The sequence below is a fragment of the Cololabis saira genome, chromosome 13 (assembly GCF_033807715.1).
Source record: "Cololabis saira isolate AMF1-May2022 chromosome 13, fColSai1.1, whole genome shotgun sequence".
In the NCBI taxonomy this organism is placed as follows: Eukaryota; Metazoa; Chordata; class Actinopteri; order Beloniformes; family Belonidae; genus Cololabis; species Cololabis saira.
This window is the reverse complement of record NC_084599.1, coordinates 34,489,544-34,516,162: the sequence shown is the minus strand read 5'-3', so window position 1 is coordinate 34,516,162 and position 26,619 is coordinate 34,489,544. Positions and strand designations below refer to the sequence as shown.

At 37.9% G+C, this 26,619-nt stretch overlaps 1 protein-coding gene across 4 annotated transcripts in view; it reads left to right on the top strand.

Moving 5' to 3' along the window:
- The window catches only part of sgip1a (SH3GL interacting endocytic adaptor 1a), a 74,645-nt gene that overhangs the window by 11,956 nt on the left and 36,070 nt on the right, over window positions 1-26,619 (top strand). Inside the window, exons 1-7 of one of the 4 annotated variants that reach the window (XM_061738739.1) lie at window positions 20,222-20,338; window positions 21,215-21,278; window positions 22,272-22,296; window positions 22,452-22,472; window positions 22,814-22,876; window positions 23,322-23,385; window positions 23,708-23,883. In XM_061738739.1, the coding sequence (XP_061594723.1) occupies window positions 20,308-20,338; window positions 21,215-21,278; window positions 22,272-22,296; window positions 22,452-22,472; window positions 22,814-22,876; window positions 23,322-23,385; window positions 23,708-23,883 (444 nt within the window). In that variant the 5' untranslated portion in view covers window positions 20,222-20,307. Of the gene's footprint in view, window positions 1-20,221; window positions 20,339-21,214; window positions 21,279-22,271; window positions 22,297-22,451; window positions 22,473-22,813; window positions 22,877-23,321; window positions 23,386-23,707; window positions 23,884-26,619 lie in introns of those variants that run through there. The other 3 variants (XM_061738740.1, XM_061738741.1, XM_061738742.1) reach the window with 3 other exon arrangements.

Sequence of the window (26,619 nt, the reverse complement as noted above, 5' to 3'; positions counted from 1 at the left end):
CTGATTGCTCAGTTTGTTCAATTTCTTTGAGTCACTTTCTCTGATACTGCCGCCTCAACAGATAACTGCATGCACCTCCTTGTACAAAAACTGCTTCCCTGTATTTGGCTTAATCATTGATAATACTAACCAGCATAGTGGTCACAGGGTTTGTACGTTTTGAAAAAACCTGGAAAAGTAATGGAATTTGAAAATGTCATTTTCAAGGCCTGGAAAAGTTTTGGAAACATAAGTTCACCCCAAAAGTTTTGGAAAAGGCATGGAATTTATTTTTCTCACTTGATAACATTTAGTAATAACAGCCTATAAGGTAGATTTAAAATTGCTCAAAAAATATTTCGTATCAAAGTCTCACGCGTGACGTGCCTAGCATCTTGCGCATCATGCATCACAAGCTTTTTCTGACCCCAGACGGCCACTGTGACACCGGCAGTTTGCAGCAGCAGTACCGCCACCGCCTCCTCGAAACAAGGGACTCTTTCAAATGTTGTCACCAGAAATGAAGTGCTAACTTCAGATGTCTTATGGGCGCTAAAGGTGCTAATGCTCACTATTCATAGAAGTCATCTGAAGACATAAGCCAGCTTTTCCAGGCTATGTTTCCAGATAGCCAAATAGAAACGAAATTTGCTTGTGGCGAACGCAAATGCGCATATCTGTGTATATTTGGACTGGCGCCCTACTCACTTTACGCTGAGTGTCAAAGATATGTCATGTTATTTGACGAAAGCCTGAATCACTCCTTGCAGTCTAAACAGCAACAGGTAAGCACTATAAACGGCTCCCGACATCATCTTAAGATATCTTTATTAAAAACGGCTATTCGGTCATTCTGTTAACTTAGTGTTTGTTAAGAAATTAATGTACAGACTGGGATGAGTTTGAGAAGTTTATTTAGAAGTTTTGTGTGTGTATATTGGCCGTGATGTTTCTGAGTATGAGTAGAGTGCTCCTTTCAAAATTGTGTGGTCATTGTCTGCCTATTGTTTATGTCAGTTATTTGTTCTTTAATGTGCAATATTAGATTCCTATACAACATATACTACAACATATTGCTGGTATATCAGTGTTAGTTTAAACAAATGTTTATTTTGTATAAAACCCTAATTGTCATTAGATCTCCACTGTGGTGACTTTTTACATAGTTTTATTCCTATATTTCATTCATACATTGATGTTTTAGAGGTCATGTATAATCATGGAAACTTGTCAAGTCCTGGGAAAGTCATGGAAATTTGTTGATTGTGTATGAACCCTGTGCTCAAATGTCAGTATAAGCCTTTATGAGGGGGGGATTGTTTACTACTAAACTAAACTACTAAGTTTAGTTTAGTAGTCTTTTTGTTTCGTTTTAATTTACATTGTGCAATAAGTTAGTCTGAGCTCGCTCTCTCTCTCTCTCTCTCTCTCTCTCTGTGTGTCCCCTTTATCATGTTGCGAAGGACTTTGTAATGTCAGATCTAAAATGTGCTACATGAACAATTCTACTAATCTGTCAGAACAAAGTTTCTTTTTTAGTCATTAAAATATAGGATGTTTGTTTTGGACTGTGGTCACAGTAATTTGTGTGTTTTAGTTTTGCATTGAACAAATATCTAAGCCTGAATGTGTCTTTTAAATTAGTATTTTGTTTGTTTAACTGTATTTTGTTAAGCTGGAGCAGTGGTTCTTAGCCCCGTCACTGCTCCACCAGCTAGCAGATGGATGACTCAGATAAGATTTAATTTCAGTGTAACAAATAGAGGATCCATTGATTTTTCACCATGTCAGCAGGGTGAAACAGGAAGACTTGGGATCTAGAGGTGCATGGAGATCTGAAACTGTGAGAAAACGGCAGATCCAGAAACCACGAAGCACCTGTCATCTGCAGAGCATTACAGAAGGAAGTGTTAGCTGTTTGTGTCTAGATGGGAACACAGGAGTTTCGATATTCTGTTGCTCTTTTTATTTTGAAGACCTTTGAGTCTTATTTATCTAGATCAGGGGTTGGCAACCCGCGGCTCTAGAGCCGCATGCGGCTCTTTAGCGCCGCCCTAGTGGCTCCTGGAGGTTTTTCAAAAATGTTTGACCTTTTTTTCCTTCTTTTTTTTTTCCTACTTCTTTTTTCCTTTTTCTCTTTTTTTCTTCCTTTTTCTTTTCCTTTTTGATCTCAAAATTTTGACTTTTTTCTCGAAATTTTGACTTTTTTCTCAACATTTTGACTTTTTTCTCGAGATTGTATTTCAACATTAATCTCGAAATTTCAACTTTTGTCTTGAAATTTTGACTTTTTTCTCGACATTTTGACTTTTTTTCGACATTTTGACTTTTTTCTCAAGATTGAACTTCAACATTAATCTCGACATTTCAACTTTTTTCTCGACATTTCAACTTTTTTCTCGACATTTCAACTTTTTTCTCAACATTTCGACTTTTTTCTCAACATTCCGCCTTTCGCCATTTGCCTTCATTCTAAGGCTTATACAAGACTTTTCATTTTTTGCGGCTCCAGACATATTTGTTTTTTGTGTTTTTGGTCCAATATGGCTCTTTCAACATTTTGGGTTGCCGACCCCTGATCTAGATGTATATTGTAACTGTAATACTGAAACTTAACTTTCTGTTTAGAGCACACGCAGGAACAGCTTGTTCAATACTGTTTAAACCAACTAATCTGTCATCTCTGATTCACAGTCTCTTGTGCTGTGTTTTAATTTCCCATGACTATGGAGGTGGTCGGTGCTTTTAATATAAATGTTTTGAGTGTGATGTGTTCATAGTTTCACTTAACCAGAAAAGGCTGTTGGATTTCGAAGCTCGAATTTCTGAGCGTATCAATTACAAGCCTGCTGGTCGTTGCTGTTATAAATGTCAGAACAACCTGGGTAGTTAATGCAAGAAATTATTCATTTATTTATATATTCCCTTTGGCTTCACTCAGAGGAAAAGGTGGTTTGAAGATGGACATAAAGAAATCAAGGCAGCTCAGTTGGAAATGACTTGTTCCTAATAACTCTTCACTAATTACTCCAAGTTTGAACATTTCTCATAGATTAGGAGCCACATTGTTTTTATTAATGGGGAAATACACTCTGTTGCTAAAGTCTAATTCAGTCAAATTAAAAGGTGGAACCAAGTATTGGATCTTAAAATTCAATTTGTGTGAAAGTATCTGCCTTTTCTGCACAGATGCTGTTTCAGCTTTTCTTCTAGACTTGTTCAGGGCTTTAAAGGGAACCCTGCATATTAAGACATGTAGTCTCTAATTAGCCACAATTGTTCTCTTGTACTAAAATATGTTGTTAGAAACACATAAAATAATCTAATTGCTTTAAAAATCTACAATGTTTATTACATATTTTGACCTGCGGGAGGCGCCATGTTTTACCTGCGCAATGTATTCTGGGGGCGATGACGTACGACGGTGGCTCTGGGAAGATAAGCCCCATTAGTTTAACTGGGACAGGTATCTAAAACATAGTTGAGCAGCTCTCTCCCGGCCGTGGAGGCTGACGAGGGAGCCCATAAGACGTCTCGGTTCAGGCAAACTGGATCAAAGTTCTGTGATGCACGGGAGATCTGCAAAAATGATCAATGTTGTGCGCATCTTACCATTGCATTAGGCTCCTGCGTAGACGGCGTAGCCTACGGCGTAGACGGCGTAGCCTACGGCGTAGACGGCGTAGCCTACGCCGTAGCCTGCGTAGCCGGGGCTCTACAGCCCGCAGCGCTCCGCCACCCGCTCTCCGCTCTCGCTGCCGCTGCCGGGATGGAGACGCCGGTGGGCAATATCAGTTTGAGTGGGCATAGCCCCCCCCTCTCCCCCCTAAAACCGGCCTCGGTGCTGTGTGATGACAGACCGGAGGCTGAGGGGACTGGCCCGGGACTTTGACGAAACGGGAGGCGCAGACTTCGCTTCAAATAGGCAAGAACATCTTTATTTAATTTAATGACGCCAGATCTGGCTGGGGTTTTTATTGTAGCATCGGTTATCTGCTAATTGAAACGTGTGGTCTGTTAGTCTATCTGAGTTTTATGGTGTTTTTATAGTTCATGCTGTATGGGGCTGCACCTTTTTTTAATTTTATTTAACTTTTTTGTAGGTGCGCCGTCACCTTAATGCTCAGCTGTGTTTTCATCTGTGTTTCTGGTGCGCCGTCATCTGTTTAGCTGTGTTTTCATCTGTTTCTGGGTGTCAGAACAGTGGACGGGGGCCAGCAGGTGCCACCGTGTGACGTTACTACCCAGTAGGGTTGCACGGTATACCGGTACCAGTATAGTACCGCGGTACTAGAGTTTTGAAAACGGTACTATACCAGCATTTAAAAACAAACGGTACTTTTATATATTTTTTCTATGCAAACGAATTGGTAAATTGGAGCCTGTCTCTTTAAGCACGGCAAGGTCCGCGAGTGTGACGTAGTTACAGAAGCAGAGCCGCCTTCCCCTCCCACTCGCATGCGGAGGAGAGAGAAACGAGAAGTCGCGTGTTATTAGACAGACAGAGCGGGTTGAAATAAAATTGAAATAAATAGAGATGGCAGCTGCAGAAAAGCCCGTACTTTTGGACAAAATGGGGGCAAAAGTACGGTGTGGAAATAGTTCGGGTTCAAACCGAGCGATAAGGGCGAACCACTGAACCAGACGCACCGCAGTGCAAGCGCTGCTACAACGCGTGTCTCGCAAAAGGAGGCAACACTTCAAACTTGTCCAAACGTTTAAAGGACAACCACGCGGACTTGTTCCACGACTTCAGTCAAGAACGACAGCTGATAACTTTGTTCACCAGTTCACTGCACTGTCATGTCAATGAAAGAAGTACAGAGCCTCTCCCAGCCCGTAGTAAACCTACTGTAGCCTACATACACAGTTAAAACAGCTCCATGGTTATTAAATGCAATTTTTTTTTAAATATTTTTAAAAAATAAATTACATTCTTAAAATATTTAAATAAATTCCACAGACTAGAATATAACTTTAATATATTTTTTATATTTTAATATTATTTAATGTTTCATATATATTATAAACCATTAAGGCAATGAATTATATTAATTAATATTATATATTAAAACACAATTTTGTAAAACATTCCATTAGCCTACAATATCTAATCCTATCCTAGAGGACTGTCTCAGAAAATTAGAATATTGTGATAAAGTTCTTTATTTTCTGTAATGCAATTAAAAAAAAAACAAAAATGTCATACATTCTGGATTCATTACAAATCAACTGAAATATTACAAGCCTTTTATTATTTTAATATTGCTGATTATGGTTTACAGTTTAAGATTAAGATTCCCAGAATATTCAAATTTTTTGAGATATGATATTTGAGTTTTCTTAAGCTGTAAGTCATGATCAGCAATATTAAAATAACAAAAGGCTTGCAATATTTCAGTTGATTTGTAATGAATCCAGAATGTATGACATTTTTGTTTTTGTAATTGCATTACAGAAAATCACAATATTCTAATTTTCTGAGACAGTCCTGTAGATAATAGAATGATCCTCAATTTATTTTTCTAGTTATGCCCATTTAATGTTTCATGTGGCCTATAGTTTCAAAACACAAACCTTTTGAACAATGAGAACAAGTAAAATAAAGCAATGGAATTCAAATTAAAATGACCATGTTAATTAAAATACTGTACCCCCTCCCTCCCCCAATTACAGAAGTCCAGTGCTCCTGGCTCAGAGAGGGTGACACCACCCACTCAGAAGCAGGAGTTTTTGCTGCTACAGTATTTTATTTAACATCGTGACTTTAATTTGAATGGCATTGCTTTATTTTACTTGTTCACACTGTTCTAAAGGTTTGAACATTTTAATATCCCATGCCAATTATTTATTTTATTTATTGTTGTTATTGTTCCCAAAGTCTGCTTTAAAATAAAGGAAAATATTGACATTGAGAGAGTTCCACCTTTTTACAAAAAGTATCGAAAAGTATCGAAATACATATTGGTATCGGTATCGAAACAGAAATTTGGTATCGTGACAACCCTACTACCCAGAATGTAAAAAACAATGGCGACCTACATGTTAAATTATATTTTCAAATTTTATAAAAACGAAGACATCAACAAGGTTTTTTATATCACATTGTTATAATTGATACCAACATTTATCTTTTAAGACCTACATGTCTTAATATGCAGGGTTCCCTTTAAAGCTTCCTCATTTACATGCTACGAGCCATCTAATCATCTTTAAGAGTGTGTTCCTCCATAAAATATTTAGACTAGGTTCCATCACTTTAGGCCATGAAGCTAAAATTTAAACTTTTACAAATGACCTCCAGTAAAAAAAAAAAAAAAAAAAGATTTAATGTGAGCCAGAGAGGAAGGGAGGGAGGATATAATCCAGCTTCACATAGCAACATTAGCAGTGTCTCATAAGATCGTAGCGTCAGAGCTCTATATTTCAATCTTGCTCGTGTCTGCATGCATATATGCAACAGCTGCTGTGAGATGTGCATGCCTTGATGCGGATGTTGTAGCAGGATTCTCCCACAATGGCCCCTTCTGTTGTTTTAGAAGTAGCAGTTAGTTGCATAACGTGGAGCCAGTAGCAACAACATCATTTTTTTTTTTTAAGTGCTGTTTTTTGTGGCTTATACAACATGTGTACACAGCATTTGGGACTCATACCTTGTCACTTACAATTCTGCAGAGAAGGCAGTTTCAAATGTATTAAATGAAAATATGAGATTTGGTATTTTTTTATGTTATATTTCCTTTTTTTTTTTTTAAATATATCCCTTTCTACATCTATTTTGGTTGTTTTTTTTTAAACATGAAGAGGACAGGAAGGGGAGGGAAAAAAAATCTAACAGTGGTTCATGAGTCAGAATTGATAGCAGCTTTTGCATTTAGTGTATGCACAAAACTGGAGTGAGTCAGCAGGATGATGAACGTTCCTACCTGCAAATATCTAAAGAGAATATCTTTACACATTTGCACACAATCTGAGGATCTGTGCTGTGTGTTTCTGCATCCGTGGTCAAGATGTGGGTTATGTAAGCCTTTCTGCTCGGGATTGCAGGGCTTTAGAGTGACACTTGAATTGATGGTGTGTTTCCACTAAGTGTTTCCAGATCTTGTGGTTCATCATGGTTTCTCTCCTCTCTTTCCTCCGCTTCTTTGTCACCCTTTTTCACTTCTCATTTCCTACTAGCTACAAACCACAAGGTCTAAAAAGATGATGTCAGAGTTTTTGAGTAAGCTCTTTTTCTTCATGTACTCTAGACAGACGAGACTTCTTTTGAAACCAGATTCTACTCAAACATGTAATCTGGGTGTGAACAGAGGAGGGGTGGAGTTCGTGGTCCGTCCTCACCAGAATAAACTGAGATTACATTGTTGGGAAGAAATGAGGCAAATTTTATCCACAAGAATTTGGGGCAGATTTTTAAGAACTGATCCTAATGAGAGGACCAGCCATAGAAAAAAAGATGCTGCTCCTCTCATAAGTTTTAACAGAAATATAGTGTGCCGGATGAACACAAGTCCTCATTATTCCTCGCCTCCATCCCTCCCCCTTTTTGTCCTCATTTTCTTAATAGCTTTTCTTTCTTTTCTACAAACAAAGTAATTTCCTGTTTTGCTCTTGAGGCACATTATATGAGGACGTGACCATGAGGCATCTTAGCTGCTGATAAATATCAACTTTGTGTCAAACCTTATCTGGAAGAGATCCACCTCAACACACACACACACACACACACACACACACACACACACACACACACACACACTTGTTAACACACAGCTTTCTCTTTTTCTCTGCCACGTTGTGTCATTCATTTCTGACAACTTCATTTTTTTATTTCAAATTTATAAGGGCTGTAAATCTTGTTACCGGACTTTTCATCAAAATCCACTTCAGTTTAAAAGTCGTAGAATAAAAAAAAATCATGAATTCTTGATTAAGAGCTAAACTACACATCAGGAAAAGCATGGAAAGTGAATCGTATGTATATATTACTTTACATACTATATATTAAGACACAAAAGCAACATAGTATTAAAAAGAGGCATTTTTAACATTTTCAATCAGCAGTACAGCAGAATACAACGTTTAAGGCACCCGTGATCAGAATATTTTAAACATTTGCCCTTTATGCCTTCAAATGATACTACAAGGTAAAAGTCCACATAGGTCAGATTATAAACATGATTATTTTGGTCGATATTGAAATCTACTGATTGTGAAGTATGTATTAATTAAACTTGATATGCAGATGTTGACATTTTCATCGTAAATTTTGATTGGGGAATAAAGACATTTTCAGACTGAATAAAGAAAGTCTCAAGCCAACAAACCAACTGCGTTGTATACAGTAGATGTTTGAATATACCTTTAACACTTTCGGACAGAAGCACTGTGTGGGCCAGATACTACTTAAATTAAAGCTGCAAGCAGCAATGAACGGACCCTTGCGCGTGCAATTTTCACCAATAAAGGTCAAGGACTCAAAACTGAGTCCGATGACACCACCCACGACTCTCTGTCAAACCATTCAAATGTTATGGCAGAAAATAGGGATTATCAAATATCGACCAATCAGAAGAAGGGGAGGGGCTAATTTGCACCAATTATGTTCCATGACTCAAAACCGAGTCAGATGACACCACCAGGAACTATCAAATATGGACCAATCAGATGAAGGGGGGGGCGCGCTTTTTGGCATCTATCGTCGCCACGGTAACGCTTTTGACTGAGAAAAGTAATGCCCATCGTCGCAGGATGGAGACGCACATTTTGATGTATAACACACCTGGGTGCACGTTACAGTTCGGGCCGCATTAACTGCCGAAGGAATGGCATAAATTGTGCCAAAATTACATGCTTAATTCAAAATGGTCGACTTCCTGCTCGGTTTCGGCCATGGCGCCAAGAGACTTTTCTTTAAGTTGCGACATGATACAGGTGTGTAGCGATTTTCGTGCATGTACGTCAAACCGTATTGTGGGGCTTGAGGCACAAAGTTTTCTAGGGGGCGCTGTTGAGCCATTAGGCCACGCCCATTAATGTAAACCATTAAATATCACATTTTTCGCCTGGCTTGCGTGCAAAATTTGGTGACTTTTGGGGCACGTTTAGGGGGGCAAAAAGGCCCTCCTTTCATCAGAAGAAAGAAAGAAAGAATAAAAAAAAAAAATCCTACAGATACAATAGGGCCTTCGTACTGTAAGTGCTCGGGCCCTAAAAATCATAATGAAACCGAAACTGAAATGTTTTCTTGTTCAGTCATATTCAGTATCATTGTCTTAGTTCTATTTACAGAGGATAGTCATTTGCTTAAATACAATGTATTTTAATTAAGCATATTTTCTCTCTTCTTGTGGCTGTACAGCAGCCACCACAACAAAAACTAAAGAAAACATTGCATTCTGTTCAGATATAATGTGATGTAACAAATGATTAAATGAACACCTTCGAGAGGCAGCATAAATCTGACCTGATTTGTTGATCACTAATGGCCAATTTATCGTGCAAAAAAATGGTCAACTGAGTCATCACTGACTCATCAATTAAGGGCTCAAAGTTCCCTTCAGTGCTGGTTTGGGGTTATTTGTGTGTTTGTGTTTGTCAACTGTTTGCTTATCACATAGCATCTTCCTCCTCCACCTTTTTTCTCAGTTGAATACGAGTTCAAGCTTTGCAAATACCAGTCTTGTTGGGCTTTTTTAAGAGAAGAAAAACTGTCCATCCTCTCATCAGTGACTCACGCTTCACTGCACACCCACAATGTCTTATGTCACATGACTCAGCCAGGAGTCTCCGCATTTAAAAATGACATGAAAATAAAAGGTAATAATCATGGAATATTTTCTATTTCATGTATTTATCCACAATTCTGATGTACAAGGCAATTCTTAATGTTTGATTTTGATTGGTTGCAGAGGTATTCCCATTACAGTCAGATACAACTGTAGATAACACTGAATAATATCGTCACATAAGAACAGAACTACACTGTTTGATGCGTTTTGGAATAGGGATGGAAATCCATAACCAGTTCTTGTTCAGAACCGGTTTGCAGTGTTTCAATTCCTTGGAATCGTTTGCCAATTTGCATACGATACCCTTTTTGATCCCAGTGGGCACGAATGTCGTCACCACGCACGTTGTGTAGCTTGCGTAAGCCAGCAGTCAGTAGTCAACATGGCGCCCAAGCGATACAAACACTCCAAATTACGGTTACATTTCAGTAAAAAAGACAACAGGGCAACTTTTTTCACTTGGTTAGTGGATATTTCGTCAAAGTGTTAGGGTTGCAGACTTTCAAAATAGGCAGTTTGATTAGATTTGTTCATATATCCTTTTAAAAACGAGAATTTTAATTTCTATCAGAAAAATGTTGGACATTCTCGTGGAATTGCCAGAGAATAATTTATGTTGTATTTTATTTTAATTTCTACAGAAGAATATTTAATTTATTGTTATTAAAATGTTATATTGGGGATGATAATCAACCTTGTCCTTTTTTTTCCAAATGCGAATCGATAAAAATCTTATCAATTTTCATGTCTGTTCTGGAGCAATAAGTGGTTTTAGGAAATAAATGAATTACAAGGTATAGATGCCATAGCATGTGACTTTATGTGCGCCGTGGTGCAGTACTGCAATGTCGGCTGTGGGATCTCTATGAAATCAGCAGCAACATTTGTCACACATATTTTATATTAGAATATTCAAACATGATACCTAACATGATGAAAAGTCTCTGAATTCCTTAACCACTGTTATTTGATCATATTACTTGATTCAGAATTTTAGTATATTAATACATTTGCCAGAGACGGAAAGTGTCTGGGTAAAAAGTGAACTCGTCATTATCCCTGTAGGCTGATAAATCCTCTCAGCTGTGGAGGTCTTTATTTATTTTTTCTTCTAGTCAGTAGATAAATCAGTCGAGCAGCTTTAAACCTTGAAACCCAGACAGTATTACCGTAGCTGATGTCACACTTGAACTCCGTGTCCAATTGGAGACTTGATGAACTCATTTTTCTCCAATTATCTTTAAGAGGCTGACTTTCAAGCTGTTGCCATGCTGTCGACAGGCACCTTAGTGTTTCAATGCAGTCGTAAGGAGTGGGTGAATACTGTCCATTTCAGTAATTTAACCTTATCAAGAAAGGTATATTTATTACTATTTACCTGTTGTATAATGTTGTAATGGAGGATTGTTATTAGATTAATGTTTGCATTAGAGGAAGATCAGAAGCAGCAGCCCTATTAAGCAAGCAGCACACTCCTTCCTTGAGACCAGTGAAAAAAGACAAGTGAATAAGACGGATGGCTTTACTTTTTCCCAGCATCTGTCAGATGGCTGCTTCTCTGCAGTTATAAAATGCAGCAAAAGAAAAAAGAGGATGTTTCTCTTTCCTTTCTGTCTCATCCTGTGTGGGAATGAAGTTCAGCTACGCTGCTTTATGTGCCATTTCTCGTCTGTCAGATTCATAAAGCTGTTAGAAGACTTTTATTTTTTCCACTCAGTAGTTGAAGTGATGTGTTTTGAGAGGAAGACATGGCGGATATAAGCAGGGGTTTTTGAAGTTTCACAGTGGTTTTACTCTTGTAGTTGGGTAATAGCCCTGCATACAAAGTAAGTAGTCTACACATAGTAAGATTTCTCTGACTTCCAACCACAGCATATCGGCCATCAAGAAGTACCTAAAATCTTTCTGGACGTCCTGTATGATGTATCTGTGACTGTTTTTTTCAGAATGAACAAACTCGCATCAAGGACCAAGGTGCAAAATGAATTTAGCATTTGCTGAGACTTGAGCAGGAGTGCATTAAGCAACAGTGAGGGGTTGAAAGGACACGTTATTTCTATATCTTTTGCTCTTATCTATCCGCGGCTGGACTCACCAGTTTACAATACATCATCCTCCAGCGTCTTTGTGCTGAAAATCCATGTTAAAAGCTCTGCAGCAGGGTCACTTCCTGCAGAGCCCTTGGTTGTTGCTATTCGGAGCCTGAGGTGCAGAAGCATGAGTGCTGGTTGTGCTGGTTTTTAGAGATGGAAGGAGTGAACAATGCATGGGGGGGTGGACATAGATGGCTCATGAATAGCAAAACACCATGGTTTTATTGATGTCCTTTTATTTGCAAACCTTTTAGTAATTTTGCATTAAATTAAGTCTTTATGTCAATCATCTCATGATGGATAATAATGCATCCTCAATGGAAGGCATTGAGGATGCATTATGTGTGTATTTTCAGATTTACTTTCGAAATATATAAGTCAGTCATTAATATAGAAAAATCCTCAAATTATACATTTTTAGTCTTTTTTTGTTTGTTTTATATAATATGCCTATATATCCCTCTATCAATAACAATACATAATAGTTAAAACACAGGAACACAGCAGGTGCACAGACGGATCAACATCATGGCACTTTCTGTTTGTTTCTGTATCAACTCTCAACAAACTAATGCAGTATATGTTTGCTGGCCTTGACACACTTGACCCCCCCACATCTTTTTGTTCAAGAGGTCACTAATGTTACTTGATGAAACACTTGGTCTTTTACTTTTTATAAAGTGTGCATCATCAGAGCATACATGGACCATCCACCTCCTAATCTGTGCATGCACAACAGATCCACTGATGCTGCAAGTGTTGCACTCGATCGCGCACAGTGCAGCCACCTGGACGCTACAGACGACTTCTAATTTTAGCATCCACAGACTCCAGTGAAAACCGACTCTATCTCTTTTTCTTTTCCCGGCCATACTGACAGAGGCGCCCTCAAAGAAACAAATTCTCTGGCATGAAAACATGGTGAGGCTGACAGGTTGTGGGTGGAGATTACTAGATTTTTTTATCCATTATCCCCCTTGTTTTATGATTATTCTGCAAAGTGTTGAGACAGAGGGACGTTACTACGTTTGTCTTCTGCAGAGTGTCCTCTACTCTCGAACTAGCAGGCAAAATGTTGTTCCTTCACTTGGCAACACATGATAAGAGGAGAGACTAAATGACTTTATGTGCATGACCTGGTTTTTGCGATTGTTCTTATTCAGAACATTTTATATTACAGCCCTTTTTTAAGCTAGACCTTCAGTGGAGCGTTATAAGGTCACTGTAGTGTATCAGCCTGTATTGAACTGCTTATCTTCCTTCACCTGTCTGCTCCTCCTCCTGCCTCTCATTCCAACAAGTCTTTAAAACCTTGAATTTGCAACATACTTGTCCGTCTATTACAGGGGTCGGCAACCCGCGGCTCCAGAGCCGCATGTGGCTCTTTAGCGCCGCCCTAGTGGCTCCTGAAGCTTTTTCAAAAATGTTTGACGTTTTTTTCTTTTTTCCTTTTTTTTCTATTTTTTTTTCTTCTTTTCTTTTTTTTCTTCCTTTTTCCTTTCCTTTTTAATCTCGAAATTTTGACTTTTTTCTCAACATTTTGACTTTTTCCTCGACATTTCAACTTTTTTCTCGAAATTTTGACTTTTTCCTCAACATTTCGACTTTTTTCTCGAGATTGTACTTCAACATTAATCTCGACATTTTGACTTTTTTCTCGAAATTTTGACTTTTTTCTCGACATTTCGACTTTTTTCTCAAAATTTTGACTTTTCCTCAACATTTTGACTTTTTTCTCAACATTTTGACTTTTTCCTCAACATTTCGACTTTTTTCTCGAAGTGCATAATGAAAAAAACAATCTTCCCCCAGTTATAACTAATATAGATACATGCAAAATGTGTTGTCTTCATTCTAAGGCACTCTAAGACTTTTCATTTTTTGCGGCTCCAGACATATTCGTTTTTTGTGTTTTTGGTCCAATATGGCTCTTCCAACATTTTGGGTTGCCGACCCCTGGTCTATTAGTCCTGGTCAATCCATCTATCTTTATATCTCACTCCTTGCTCTGGTTCTCAGACCTTGTGTGTCAGCCAGCCAGCCGTCAGTGCCTGTCAGTGGATCCTCATGCTGCTTGGGCTTGTTTAACAGCTTCACTCATTGCATCACAACACACTGCCATTGTCGCACCGTAGTTCTGGAAAGCCGTTCTCCCACCTGAGCATGCTCAGACATGCATGCCACAACAGCTCATGGGCTTCAACATGTTTGCTAACCTTTGGCAAGAAATATACATACACACAAAAACATGTACAAAAACAACTTACATCATAAGGACTTTTATTTAATTCCCAGATTGGCAGAAGGTATTTAAAATCCAGAGGCTTTCCTTTCTCCACTAGCATTCAACTCATGCTTTTAAATCTCAATGGTGTATTATCATTCCTTTTGCTTACTATGCACGGCAACACAGATCCTCCATTCAGTTTGAAGTGGCCTGGCCTGCTGCTCTGTAACTGGCAGCATGAGGTGTGTGTGTGTGTGTGTGTGTGTGTGTGTGTGTGTGTGTGTGTGTGCGTGTGTGTATGTGTGTGTGTTTTGCTGCTTGGTTGGCTGTTGGAGTTTCTTCATCACTTCCCTCTTTGGAGCAGCTTGTTAAACAGACCATGTTTTGCTTGTTAAGAGGGCAGAGTAAAGGTTTAAGTGTATTTCGTGGTGGAAAACATCAGCCTATGTCTGCATCCTTGCATCCTTGAGATTTTGCGAAATTGTGTGTTTTGTTTCCGAAGCATTGTGCAGCCTACCTTCCCGTTTAGTTGGCTAATGTCTAATTCTGTGGCCTATATGGCTGGGGATAATTCGTCTCACCCCCACCCCTGTGAGACACACACATGTGTAAACCCACAGGAAATAGCACAATAAGTGCTGTGCACAGATTCGGGCACAGCCCTCAGCTTAAGACTAACCTGTTTTTCTTTCAGTTTCCTGATTGTGCTGCCTGTGACTTTGATTTAAAAACAATTTCTAAATGACAGTTAGACCCTAAACAGTGTAGTTTGGTTTCTGAAGAGCCAAGATATGATATGATGACCATATCACATTATATGACCATACATTAAATCTAAGTGTTTCACGTTGTCATACATTTAAAAAAAAAAAATTAATTTATCTTTTTTATGTATTCACTGAGCTTTTACCACGATAGCAAATCTGCCAAGTTTTAATACAGAATGATGGAAGAAAAAAGACATGGGGCCCATACAAGTATAGCAAACTTAAATTTCCACTTCTTTCCTATCTTGGCATATAAATTGTTTTTTAAATGTTTAAATATGCTTCTTAATTTCTGCTTTAAAGGCATTTCTCTTGGGAGGGAAAGAAAAGTAAAAACTTGTGAATTAGTTCATGTCAAGCACCGTCGTTCTAAATGCCTAAATATAAAAAGGTGCACTTCCTTGACTGACCACTAGGGGTGTGCTCCAAAAGTGGGTCAATCTCCACCGACTCCTTTCTCCAATTTTGCACCAGAAATAACCATATTTACAGCCTGGTTCAAATAACAGTTTTGGTCTCCACAGCTAGATTCATGACAGCTGAAGCGGAGGATAATTTTTTCGTACCACATCAGGTACAATTATATAAAGCAACAAATTAATGTATAATAAGGGTTTGGTCTTTATTTGCAGCCAGCATAACCAATGAATAGGTGTCTCCATGTTTGGTACTAAGGGCTTAACACTGTATTGACAACTGAGCATAGCTTCTGAACTGTGAATAAAAACCTGAGAGAGCATAAGCATTCAAAGTTTAGAGAATTTCTTTGTCCAAAATTAGACCAAAATAACTTCTGCTGGTTGGCCTGGAAGGGTCAAGGGATGTAGCTTAGCTAAACAGCGGAGAGCTTACGCTAAACATTAGGCCTGTGTTAAAAAAATCGATTTCTCAATTCTAAATCGATTCCCCTATTAATTCCTAAAAATCGATTCATATGTCTAAAGATCTAAAGATTTTTTTTTTTTTTTTTTTTTTTACGTATTATTTTTTTTCATCATTACATTACAACTTTTGGTTATTTTTTTGTTTATCCCCAAAAAAGGAATGTTTTGATGGACACGAGAATAACTGGTGCCATGTTTTTGCCTTTAAATATGTTTAAAGGTATGAAAACATTAAAGTGTTCAGTTATAATTGCATAAATTGTCTATATTTCATTACTTTATATACCGTCTTGGGGTTACATTTGCAAAAAATGCTAAAAACCAAATTCTCAAAAATTAAAAACCAAAATAGACCGAAAATGGAACAAATAAAAACGGAATGTGGGAAAAATTAAAACCGATTTCATCCGTCTGTTTGCTGCCCTGGATCTGTTTGAAAATTCTGACCCATGATGTTTCTGAAAGCAGTTCTATCAGCATTCTGGGAGCTGATTGGTCCTTACAGCATCATTAGCTGCCAATACTTTGGCTGTTGAATCTCAATATAATACTAGTAGTAATATTTTGCATAACTACAGTCATATAATTCATGCAACAGCTCAAAAAACAGTTTTAATAACACTAACCCAAATCAATATCGGAATCGGATCGAATCAAATCTTGATAATCGATTCTGAATCTTAAGAATCAGAATCAAATCGATTCTTGACATTTGAATCGATCCCCAGCCCTACTAAACATGCATCAGCTAAACGCAGCAGTCATATCTGATGTAGCCACAAAAACAATATTTGACACGGGAGGTTCTTTTTGAGACGTCTGCCAGCAGCTGCAGCTGCTCCGCTGGTGTGGATCAGCTGGAGCTGGGAGCCCCAGCTGATCATTTCAGAACCCTTCCAAATTAAAGCCTGCTGGGACATCGCAGTCAATCACCCTCCGATGCTCTGACTCCTGACTCCACCAGGTCTCACCCCCACAACTAGCTGGCTGAGAGGCGGCTAGTCCCAACGGAGGTCTGCTAGTCCTTAAATAGCCTTGGTACCACTTCTATAGGTTGTTGTTTCAGTCTTGCCAGTTGAAATAAGGATGTTTGGACATATTTGATCACTATCAATGTAATGTGAATTAGTATCATACGCCAGCACAAACTAAATAAGCCAAGCTAAAATACCTAAATTTGGCTGAAATAGGTTATAAATGTTCCAACTGGCTTCCTAGGCCTGCTTGTTCAATCTATTTGCAACTATTTACCGCTATGCAATATGAAGGAAAAGAGGCTTTAAAAGCACTCTTCAGAAAACCTGCAGGTGCTACCAGGGGGTTTGTCTAGTTCTTCTTACACAGTCTGTGGTTCATACTTGCATAAGTGTTGCAATAGTGTAAATGGAGCGTTTGAAAGTGGTTCCATTTTTGTAATAACCATTTCCTAAATGGTGAAGGGTGGACCTCACACAACACAGTCACTGCTGCTTTGGGTGGCGTTGTGTATAGTTGGCTTCCTACTTCTTCAAGGTTGGACTGAATTCAAGATTTTCTGATTTTCCCTGAGGTAAGGTAAACATCATTTTAAAACATTTCTCTCTGAAGTGACCACTGATCCCTGATGCTAGAAAGGGAGATGTATTGTGTTTTCCCAAGGGTAAAACTTCAAATCCTTTAGCTTTTCCTAAAATTACATTACAGTGTCTTGAGAATAAACCACTAATTGCATTAGCACTTGAGCTAGCATCCCTCTGAACGGAAGTAATCAAGTAATTTTAGAGTGTGCACACTTCCTTCTCTGTCATTTAAGCCCTGTTATGCAGATATGTCTCCCTGCACATGCACATCATTTTACCTGTTGTGGGTCCTGCTGTCTTCTAAACATCTCCTGAACTTATCAGCTTTCACAAACAATATGAGAAAGATAAAAGGTCTCAGTAGAGATAGCAGGAGATTGATCAGCTGTGTGGTCTTTGGGATCTCATATGACCATTTAAAAGGTCCATCTTCTCCAAATAATGCTATCTTAGTTCATTTGATAACTAACAATAAACCAATTCATTATGTGCCTGTATTTCTTTCTGTGGTGTCTCTTTTTATCTTTGACTTCTTATGATTTTTCCTCGCTTGACTATCTATTTCTGTAGCTACTAATCTGGCCACCACACTCCAGGATGGGTGTTCCCAATCACTATCTACAGTACAAGACGATTTTATACATTATAATTGAAAAATAAGAAAGAGCTTCTCATCTCCTTTCTGCTCATGCAAAATGAAAATAAAAAGGATACAGTGATCCTTTTATTTACTTTGATATTTATTATTTTGTAGACCTGAGTTATATGAACCAATGACAGTTAATATCCACAGTCAATTGACTCTTTTAAGAGAGGACTTAAAACCCACCTTTTCAGCAAATCATACGCCAGCTATGATCAATGATCTGCCAAATTTAAAATTTTTGAAATTTTTTTTATCTTATGACTTTTTTACCTTTTTCTTGTAGCACTTTGAGATTCACCGAATAGAAAGTGCATTATAAATTTGTGTATTATTATTATTATTATTATTATTATATCGTATTTATTTCACTTGTTAGTGAAATAAATAATAAAACAGTGTTTGAGTGGCCGCTTTCATCACTTTATAATGTTTCCTTTCTTTCTTACAACATTATGCAGCATTTTATATACTGTTGTTGTTTTTCCTTATTCTTGTTGCAAATATGTCTTAAGATTTGCAGCAGTACTGGATCATTGTTGTTGCACTTTTGTTTCAAAGTACTCGTCACATTCTCTATCGGGAAAGGTCAGGCCTGCAGGTGGGCCGGCACAGTACTGGTACCCTCTTCTTCTTTAGCCACACCTTTGTATTGTGTGCAGAATGTGGTTTTGCAGGGTCTTGTTGATAAATCGTGTATATGCCACTGGAAAATAATTAATCGTGTAGGCAGCGGGTCTTTCCCTCTTGAGTAAATTAACTATTGACGAAAGACAGTTCTTTGTGCTGTGCCGTCTGATTCAGTTTGTCTCTTTAAACTGTTGACACATTGGATATCCTCTGTTGATCTTTGGCTCTTAAAAGACTCGCTCTTTCATGGACACTGCTTTTTGTACCAAATCATCATTAAACTTACTAGTAAACATCACCTTTTTGAAATAACTAGGGTTTGTGTTGTTTGATTAAAGTATTTAACAAGACATTGTATAAAATATGTATAAGATATATATATATATACACACACTGACTAACTGTGAGATTGGAAAAAGTATTGCATATGAAGAGGGATGATTGAAATCTCCAGAGATTATCATTAATCCGTTTGAGTGGTTGTTTTGTTACCTGGCAACAATTGTCCCGATGATGTCGCATGCAGCATTGGCAAGTAACACCGGTGAGCTCTTCCCAGTAGACAACATAGGCCAAAAGTCACAGACAACATCTAGAGTCTGTGGGTGGGTAACATGTCTCAGACTATACTATCTGTTGATAGCCAGAAGCATTGCCTGACTTCTGCCTCTCCGTCTGAAATGCTTTGTCTGCTGTACTGTCCAGAATCCATGTAATTGGGTGCTGGAGTCTGGAATGTGCTCCTGCAGCCACATCTCAAACAACATTATACTCCCACCGTCTCCTAATCAGTGCTGCAGGTTTGTCTTTTAAACTGTGCAAAGATCTTGCATTCCCCCGTGATAACCGAGATGTAAATGGTTAAAACTGCTTTCATAGTCCTGCTTTTTTCTTGACCTCTACTCTTCAACATATGTACGTTTGGTGTCTAATTGGGGTGATTAGTTGATCGTGACTTGTTTTTTTTTTTTGGAAACTCAATCTGTTGTTCCTACATGTAAACAAACTTTCTGTAGTCATGGCTACTCGGTTAAAAAGTTTCAAGATTACCAAAAGAAAATAACATCCATACCAGCAGAGAAAAGTGTTTTAAAAAATCATAGTTTTAGCAGCAAAATAAGAGTTTAGTCAAATATCTTGAGAAGATACAAAGTAAAACACAGTTAGAGCAGGTATAAAATAGATGTGCGATAAAATAAAAGTCTAAATAAATATGACAATACCTATTTTTAAGTTGTTATTGTTCTTTATTTGTCTTAACTCTTCAATAATTTTTTTCTTCTTTTGGTTTTTGGTTTGCATTTCCATTACCTGTCATCCTATAAAGCAATGTAAGGATTCTGCTAAGCTTTATTTTGGTCACCTGATGATACCAAGACTATGGATTAAGACTTTTTTTTTTTTTTTTACCAAAAAGTAAGCCAATTTATTTTCAAAGACTGTTCTTTTTTCTCAAGGATTTGATGCAAAAATAACATTTGTAATCCAGTCACGAGTTGAGGCACTGATGCTGAATTTGAGCACTAACAGAGACTGAGGACATGATACTTTATCTCTGCGTGTGCATGTGTTTATGTGCGTAAGTCAGAGGTAGCATCAAGTTCCTGATCTCAGTCTCAGCGTGCATCTGCATGCGGTATGAGGAAGAGAGTAGTTGGTCGTGACATTGTGTGATGAGATTACAACCAGACGAAGACGACAGAGAATGAGAGTAAAGGAGTTATCAAAGAAGAAATGGAGGGGGACGCCTGGGCTTTCATTCTGGGTAAGAAAGAGGTGGGAGCATTTGAGAGTAGGCCTTTCAGTATGTTTTTCTCTCTAATTGATATTTAACATAAAATATGAACGTGAGGTGGTTTGAAGTAGTGATGGGATGTAATCAGGTCTCCTCAGAGGAATAATGTATCTTATTAAATGTGAAGCAGTCCTATCAGGAGGAATATTGTGCAAGTAAAACAGCAGAAGCTGTGTTAAAACAACTTTTATTTTATTGAAATAGATTTTTTTACTTTACCAAATAGGATTTGAAAGTCACATTTTGTTTACAAGGTTTAGTGTTCGTTTCCTTTCGTTTCGACTTTGTTCTTTGCCCAAAGGCAACCAGAAGGTTTTTCTTGACGTCAGAGAACAAATGCACTTTGATGTTTCTTGCTTGACAGCCATTACTAAAATTGTTTTTGTGGAAGGTTTTTTTTCCACTTAGTTTATCTATTTACATCAGAAAAAACAGCTAATGAGTGCATTAGGAGTCCTGTGCTATATCAAGTGTTATTGAACTTTCTGTGTGACCTTCAGCAGCTTTCTATATTCATTCCCGACAGCTTCTCCTTGTTAAATTGGTGTCTGATTGATTTTCATAACTCAGTGGATTCAGCTCTCAAAAAGATGCCCCTGATGATCGCAAGGTTCTCATTCAAGCTGCGATGAACATGATCACATTTATAGTTTTGACAGGTTTTTTTTCACAGTGCTGCAGCCAGTCACTCAATAATACATGAAAACATTGCTCTTAATCCCCAGGATGATAGTTGATGCGCAGCTGACCACAACAAGCCTTTAAGCCACCTACAGTTACTCTCTCTTCAGACACAACTTTAGTTGCTGTACAATAATTGCATATTTTTTCTTTTTGTCTTCTCAGGATTGAAAAAACGTACCAGGAAGGCCTTCGGGATACGGAAGAAAGAGAAGGACAGTGACTCCACGTAAGTCCTCTCAATGATTTCTAATGTCCTGTATGATAATAGTATACCACACAATGTGTGTGAATTTAGGTGAGGTGAACTGTGGAAAAATGTTTATTATAATTTGATATACGTCTTTTGTTCATTGTTTTGGTTCAAATGTTGAGACAGGAGGAAGCCTTAAAAAAAAAAAAATCTGTCAAGTTGTTAATGAGAAACAGGGGTGGGATTAAATAAGTTTTCTTCTTCCCACTCCTTTTCGAGTGTTGACGAATGAATTTGTATTTTGAACCTGCACCTGATAAACCTGATAAAAGGTATTTGTTTAATTTTATGTTGCACGCAGGTCACTTATGTTATGTTTATTGCTTGAAATAAATTAATTGATTGGTTGAGTATTTAAAATGTGTAGATATTTATGACTTTTGCGTTATTTTTAAGGTGTTCTGTCGGATGAAAAAAAGAAAAACAGACAAAAATAGCAGATTAAAGTAGAATCTTGACATAATATTGGCCATTCAGAAGATATATATTAAATCAGGGTTTGCATGAATGTTAAAACAGAAAAACATTTACGTCTATCTATCAGCCATCTCAGACGTCCAACACCAAATTTAGTTGCTATGCTGTTAAATGCTACACTGTTAAACTACATATTTGATTCCTGTTTATCAGTTTAGCTTGAATATCAAAATAATTTGCATACCCAAAATATTGTATCATATTGCTGATACAAGCTCCTCTCGTTCCAATGTGATAAGGATGGAAATGTCCTGCCTGGTATTTTGCTGAAACAGTTGAATCCTTTGTAATAATTCAGGTGGTTAGCCTAAACTGCATTGGATTCTTGTGTTGTAAAAGGATTGCATGCTGGGATATCAGTGGGAGTGCAATTTTAAAGTGAATAAGTGTCTGAGTATGGCTGTGTTGAGTAACCTTTATAAATATTGTCTCAACTAATTTGCAGGAGCATTTGATTTCACCTGTCCTTTTCTTCTCTTTCATTCCCTACAGAGGGTCTCCAGACAGAGAGGGGGGTGTAAGTAAAATACGTTATTTTATCTACAGAATATATTCCATTTTATACCTTTTTAATACATTTGTTTTTAATGAATCAATTGTCATTGAAAGTAACTAAAACCTGTGAGGTGAAGCTGTATATTATTTACTTTCTTTGTTCTTTTTGCTTGCCAGGAACCTCAAGAAGTTGAGTCGGTACTGAACTCAGCTCTTTCGAGTAGACTAGCTCCTAGTGTAGTCTAGTGTGTAGACGTTAGACGATAATAAATACAATTGTTTGTTCTTTAACCAATCGGTCCGCCTCCAGTGTTTGAGCCGTTTGAGCTGCTGTTTCATACGCAGAAGCAAAAAAAATGTTGTAAAAATGTTGAGACTGCCTGGCATGACAAGGTAAAACAAGCATGAAGGTTTAAAGAGAGTTATCTGTACTAAGAATCCTCCTCTCCTGTGGGTAGCATAGAAGTCAATACAGTCTTACATAACATGCGTTCCTTCTACAGGGACTTTAATCAAACAGTGTCTTCTTTTTTTTTCAGTCTCAGAAGAAGTCAAACGGGGCCCTCAATGGCTTTTATGAAGATTTCGACTGGGAGAGATATGTAAGTAAGAGCTAAACTACTGATTTATACTATTTTACATGCAGTCTTTGTTTTTCTTCTGCACAAACTTCCCTTCAAATCTGCAGCATGAAGGAAACACCAAATATGAATGTCTGTCATTGTAAAAGGAATTGTGTTTTAACATGTTTGTTGACATTACCTTGTAAAAAATTATTACAGGTGAATAAATATTGAGAAAGGAGTAAATTAAACCAAGTAATTTACAACATTTTATCACCTATGTTTTAGATGAGGATTTGGACTTTGAGGAGCTCGTATCAGACATCTTTTTGTTCCCAGGGAACCTAGAATTCGTTTGAGTCCTCTGAGAGTCGGGCGCCGTCTCTCCGGGAGGACTTTTGTTGTCACAGAGGCAGAAGCTCCGCGTTGTGATGCCGATCACATGATTCACGGATGATTTGCACTGAGTCACTGTGTGTTTCAGAACTCTCCTGAGCTGGATGACGAGGGCTACAGCGTCAGGCCCGATGAAGAGTCAGAGGAGGCAGATATCCTTAACACAGCTCCATTTCCTTTTGAGGATTATCGGTTCAGTAAAAGAAAAGCATTGTTTGTTCAGGATTGGTTAAATATTCCCACTGATATATCCAGTAACGATGTTGTCAAACCGCTCAAACCAGATACGCTGTTCCAGTGTCGGAGGTATCCATGTACGTAGAAAAGTACTCACCTGTACAAGTACAAATATAAATGTCACAAAGATTTCAAAAGTTCAACCAGGGATGTGGTTCGACAGTTTTTTTTATTTTGAAACGTAATAGTCTGGATGGTCTGAAGTGAGGGCTTTTGCTTTCCTTGACATTTTCCTACCACCTACCAAAACTGCGCACTTCTTCTCTTCCGATGAGTCTGAAGAGGAGGAGGACCGCAGGAAGAAATTTAAGATCAAGATCAAGCCGCTGCCGAAAAATCACGTGGTAGCAGCGCCTTCGGTTGATGAGCTCAAAGCCTCCATCGGCAACATCTCTTTGTCCCCATCTCCTCTGGTGAGTAGCCCTGACGCCACGTCTCCTCACCGCCGGTTTTCATGAAAAAAACGTTCTGCTACTAGTTATGTATTGGCGATGTGCATGGTAAGGAAGTATCGTGATCATGCTCTTCTTCAGCTTATTTTCTGAGATTCTGAATCGATCAACTGAGAAAATAATCATAAAGTTGATAAAAATAAGTATGTTGCTCCATCAGGTGGAGCAGTAAAGAGGTTTATTTATTACATCTACATCAAGAGTTGGGGTGGGGGGGGGTTATTGAAGAACAAATAAAGGATTATTTGTAAAGTATTATGTTGCTACTGTTGCTTTAGTAAGAAAGTTGCTCTTAAAGACTCTTCCATCAGTGACGAGTTATGATTTAAAATGATGAGATTAGCTGGGTAGCTGATGCCGTCTCAGGGGGTCTCGGTTTTTCAGCGTGAAACTTGTGTGTAGAGCTTTTGGTGTGAATTGATGCAGCTCATCAAAAAGCTCAAGTCAGTCACACGTCTAGCAGTGAGACTTCCAAGCAGACTTCAGTCTTCCTCGCCGTTCCAGCTGCAACCTATAGTTCTTTTTCCACTATTGAGGATGGTTAGCTTAGGTGTCCCCCTTGAATAATTAAGGTAGGAAAAGTGGGCACAATGAACTCGTGTTACAGTCTGGTATACAATGAGATTACTTGTAGCAATTTGAGCTTCTGGCCTCAATTATTTAATCCATCTTGGGTGTGTTCACCCACCGAATCTGTCAGCGTGATCAAGTGTGAAGGTTGTGGCAGCAGTAGTATAGAAGCAGTACCTGGACATGTTTTAGTTTGACCAAGACCGTGGTATTGAAACAACTAACTAACTACATCACCTCTACCAGTTGAAATCAATAACACATTTGCCTCTCAAGTAGGGCTGGGCGATATGGACCAAAAGTCATATCTCGATATTTTCTAGCTAAATGGCGATACTCGATATATATCAATATTTTTTCTGTGCCATAATACGGGTTTCCCCCAAAGCATTATAGCATAGCATCTCTGTTAGCTTCATTTTTTTCTGAGGCAAACCCTTAAAAAAACAGTCAGTTTTAATACAAAGCCTCGTGCCAAATGTCACACAGGTTCCTTTATTAACAGAGGTCTGCACAATATCAAAATGTATAAAACAAATGAAATAAAATAAACTGCCTGCATATATAGAATAAAAATGCTTCTTGAATAAAATAAAACAAATATCCCTTTCCTGCATAACAATTAAATTAAAATACACTGTGCAATTTATACAATGTAGACAGTAACAGGCAGACTTTTCCACTGAGGTTGACAGTTGTGCAAATAAAACATTTGTGCAATTCTCAAATAAAACATTCAAGTCAATTTGTCACAAAATAAGCTATATCAAAATCATAAAAAAAAAATATATATATATATTTTTTTTTAAATCGATATAAACGATATTGTCTCGTACCATATCGCGTTTGAAAATATATCGATATATATTAAAATCTCGATATATCACCCAGCCCTACTCTCAAGACTAAAGTGAATCAGACACCTAAAGAGGAAGATGGGCTAAATTTCCAAAAGCAAACGGTCTTTCTAGTTTTACCCCTTTTTAAAAAAAAAATGTTTCTGAATAGGTTATTTCCAGACCAAAAAATGAATGACTCACTCTTACTTCTGCTTTTAAAAACTAGACTCAAGCTAGACACGGAGCATTCAGAGCATTTGAATACCATTGATGTCCCCCAGACTATTCAGAGACATAATAAAGCCTTGCACGCATACCGAGATGCTTAGAGTTGTGTATTACAACTGCACCAGCTTCATTCCCATGGCGTTGTTTGTCATTACCGACATGAATTATTAACGTGCACACAAGCTTGTGAGGAGGCATTTTATCAGCTTAGTTTACATTAAAGCTTGGCCCGGATACGCTGCCGACATGTTGGGAGGAGAAGTGCCAAACCTGTTCAAGGGGAGAAGCAACATTAACTAAATGCAGTGAAAAAACTGCAGCGCTCCGGCCCCTTTTTCTTTAGGATTGCAGTGGATGTAGAGCGCTGCCCACGTACTGTAGCACACAAATGCTCTGCTTTGACAGTGTTGAACCTTTACCTCTGAGCTTCTAACCCATCCACTCCTGTCGCCCTGTTTTATGTCTCTCATCGTTTGTGCTTTTGCTGCCTAAATGATGCCAACCCCTTTAGAGGAGTCCGGTAAGCATTTGCTGTCTTTGACCTTTTTTTTTTATTTATTTTTTTTATTGCTAGAGACTCGCTGCTTACATGGAAGTGCATTTGCTGTGTTCATGTTGCTTCTAACAAGCTCACTACATATGAGCCAAATAAGTAAACTAGCATGCCATTTGTTCATTAATTAAATGTCTCTGCATGACCCATATTGTATGATGTACCTAGTAGTTTTAGATCACATGCAAGATGAGAACAAGAGTCTGTTTTTAAGGTGTTTCCACTAAGACATCTCAAATCTGATTTTTATATAGTTGTGTAGTCTTGATTCTCCACTTTTCAGTCCAAATAACAAGATTAAAAACAGTAGAGAAAAGGTTGTATACTGAGTGAAAATGTTGAGTTCTTCCCAACTTGTCTGAGTTTAAATCAGAGAGGCCTTTTTAGGTAATATAAAAATCTTAGTTTTCTTTTTTTTCATACTTTTTATTTTGTCTTTTTCAAGTTACACAAAAATGAAAGAGAAAAAATAATAATAATAAAAATAAAAAATGATAGTAACAATCA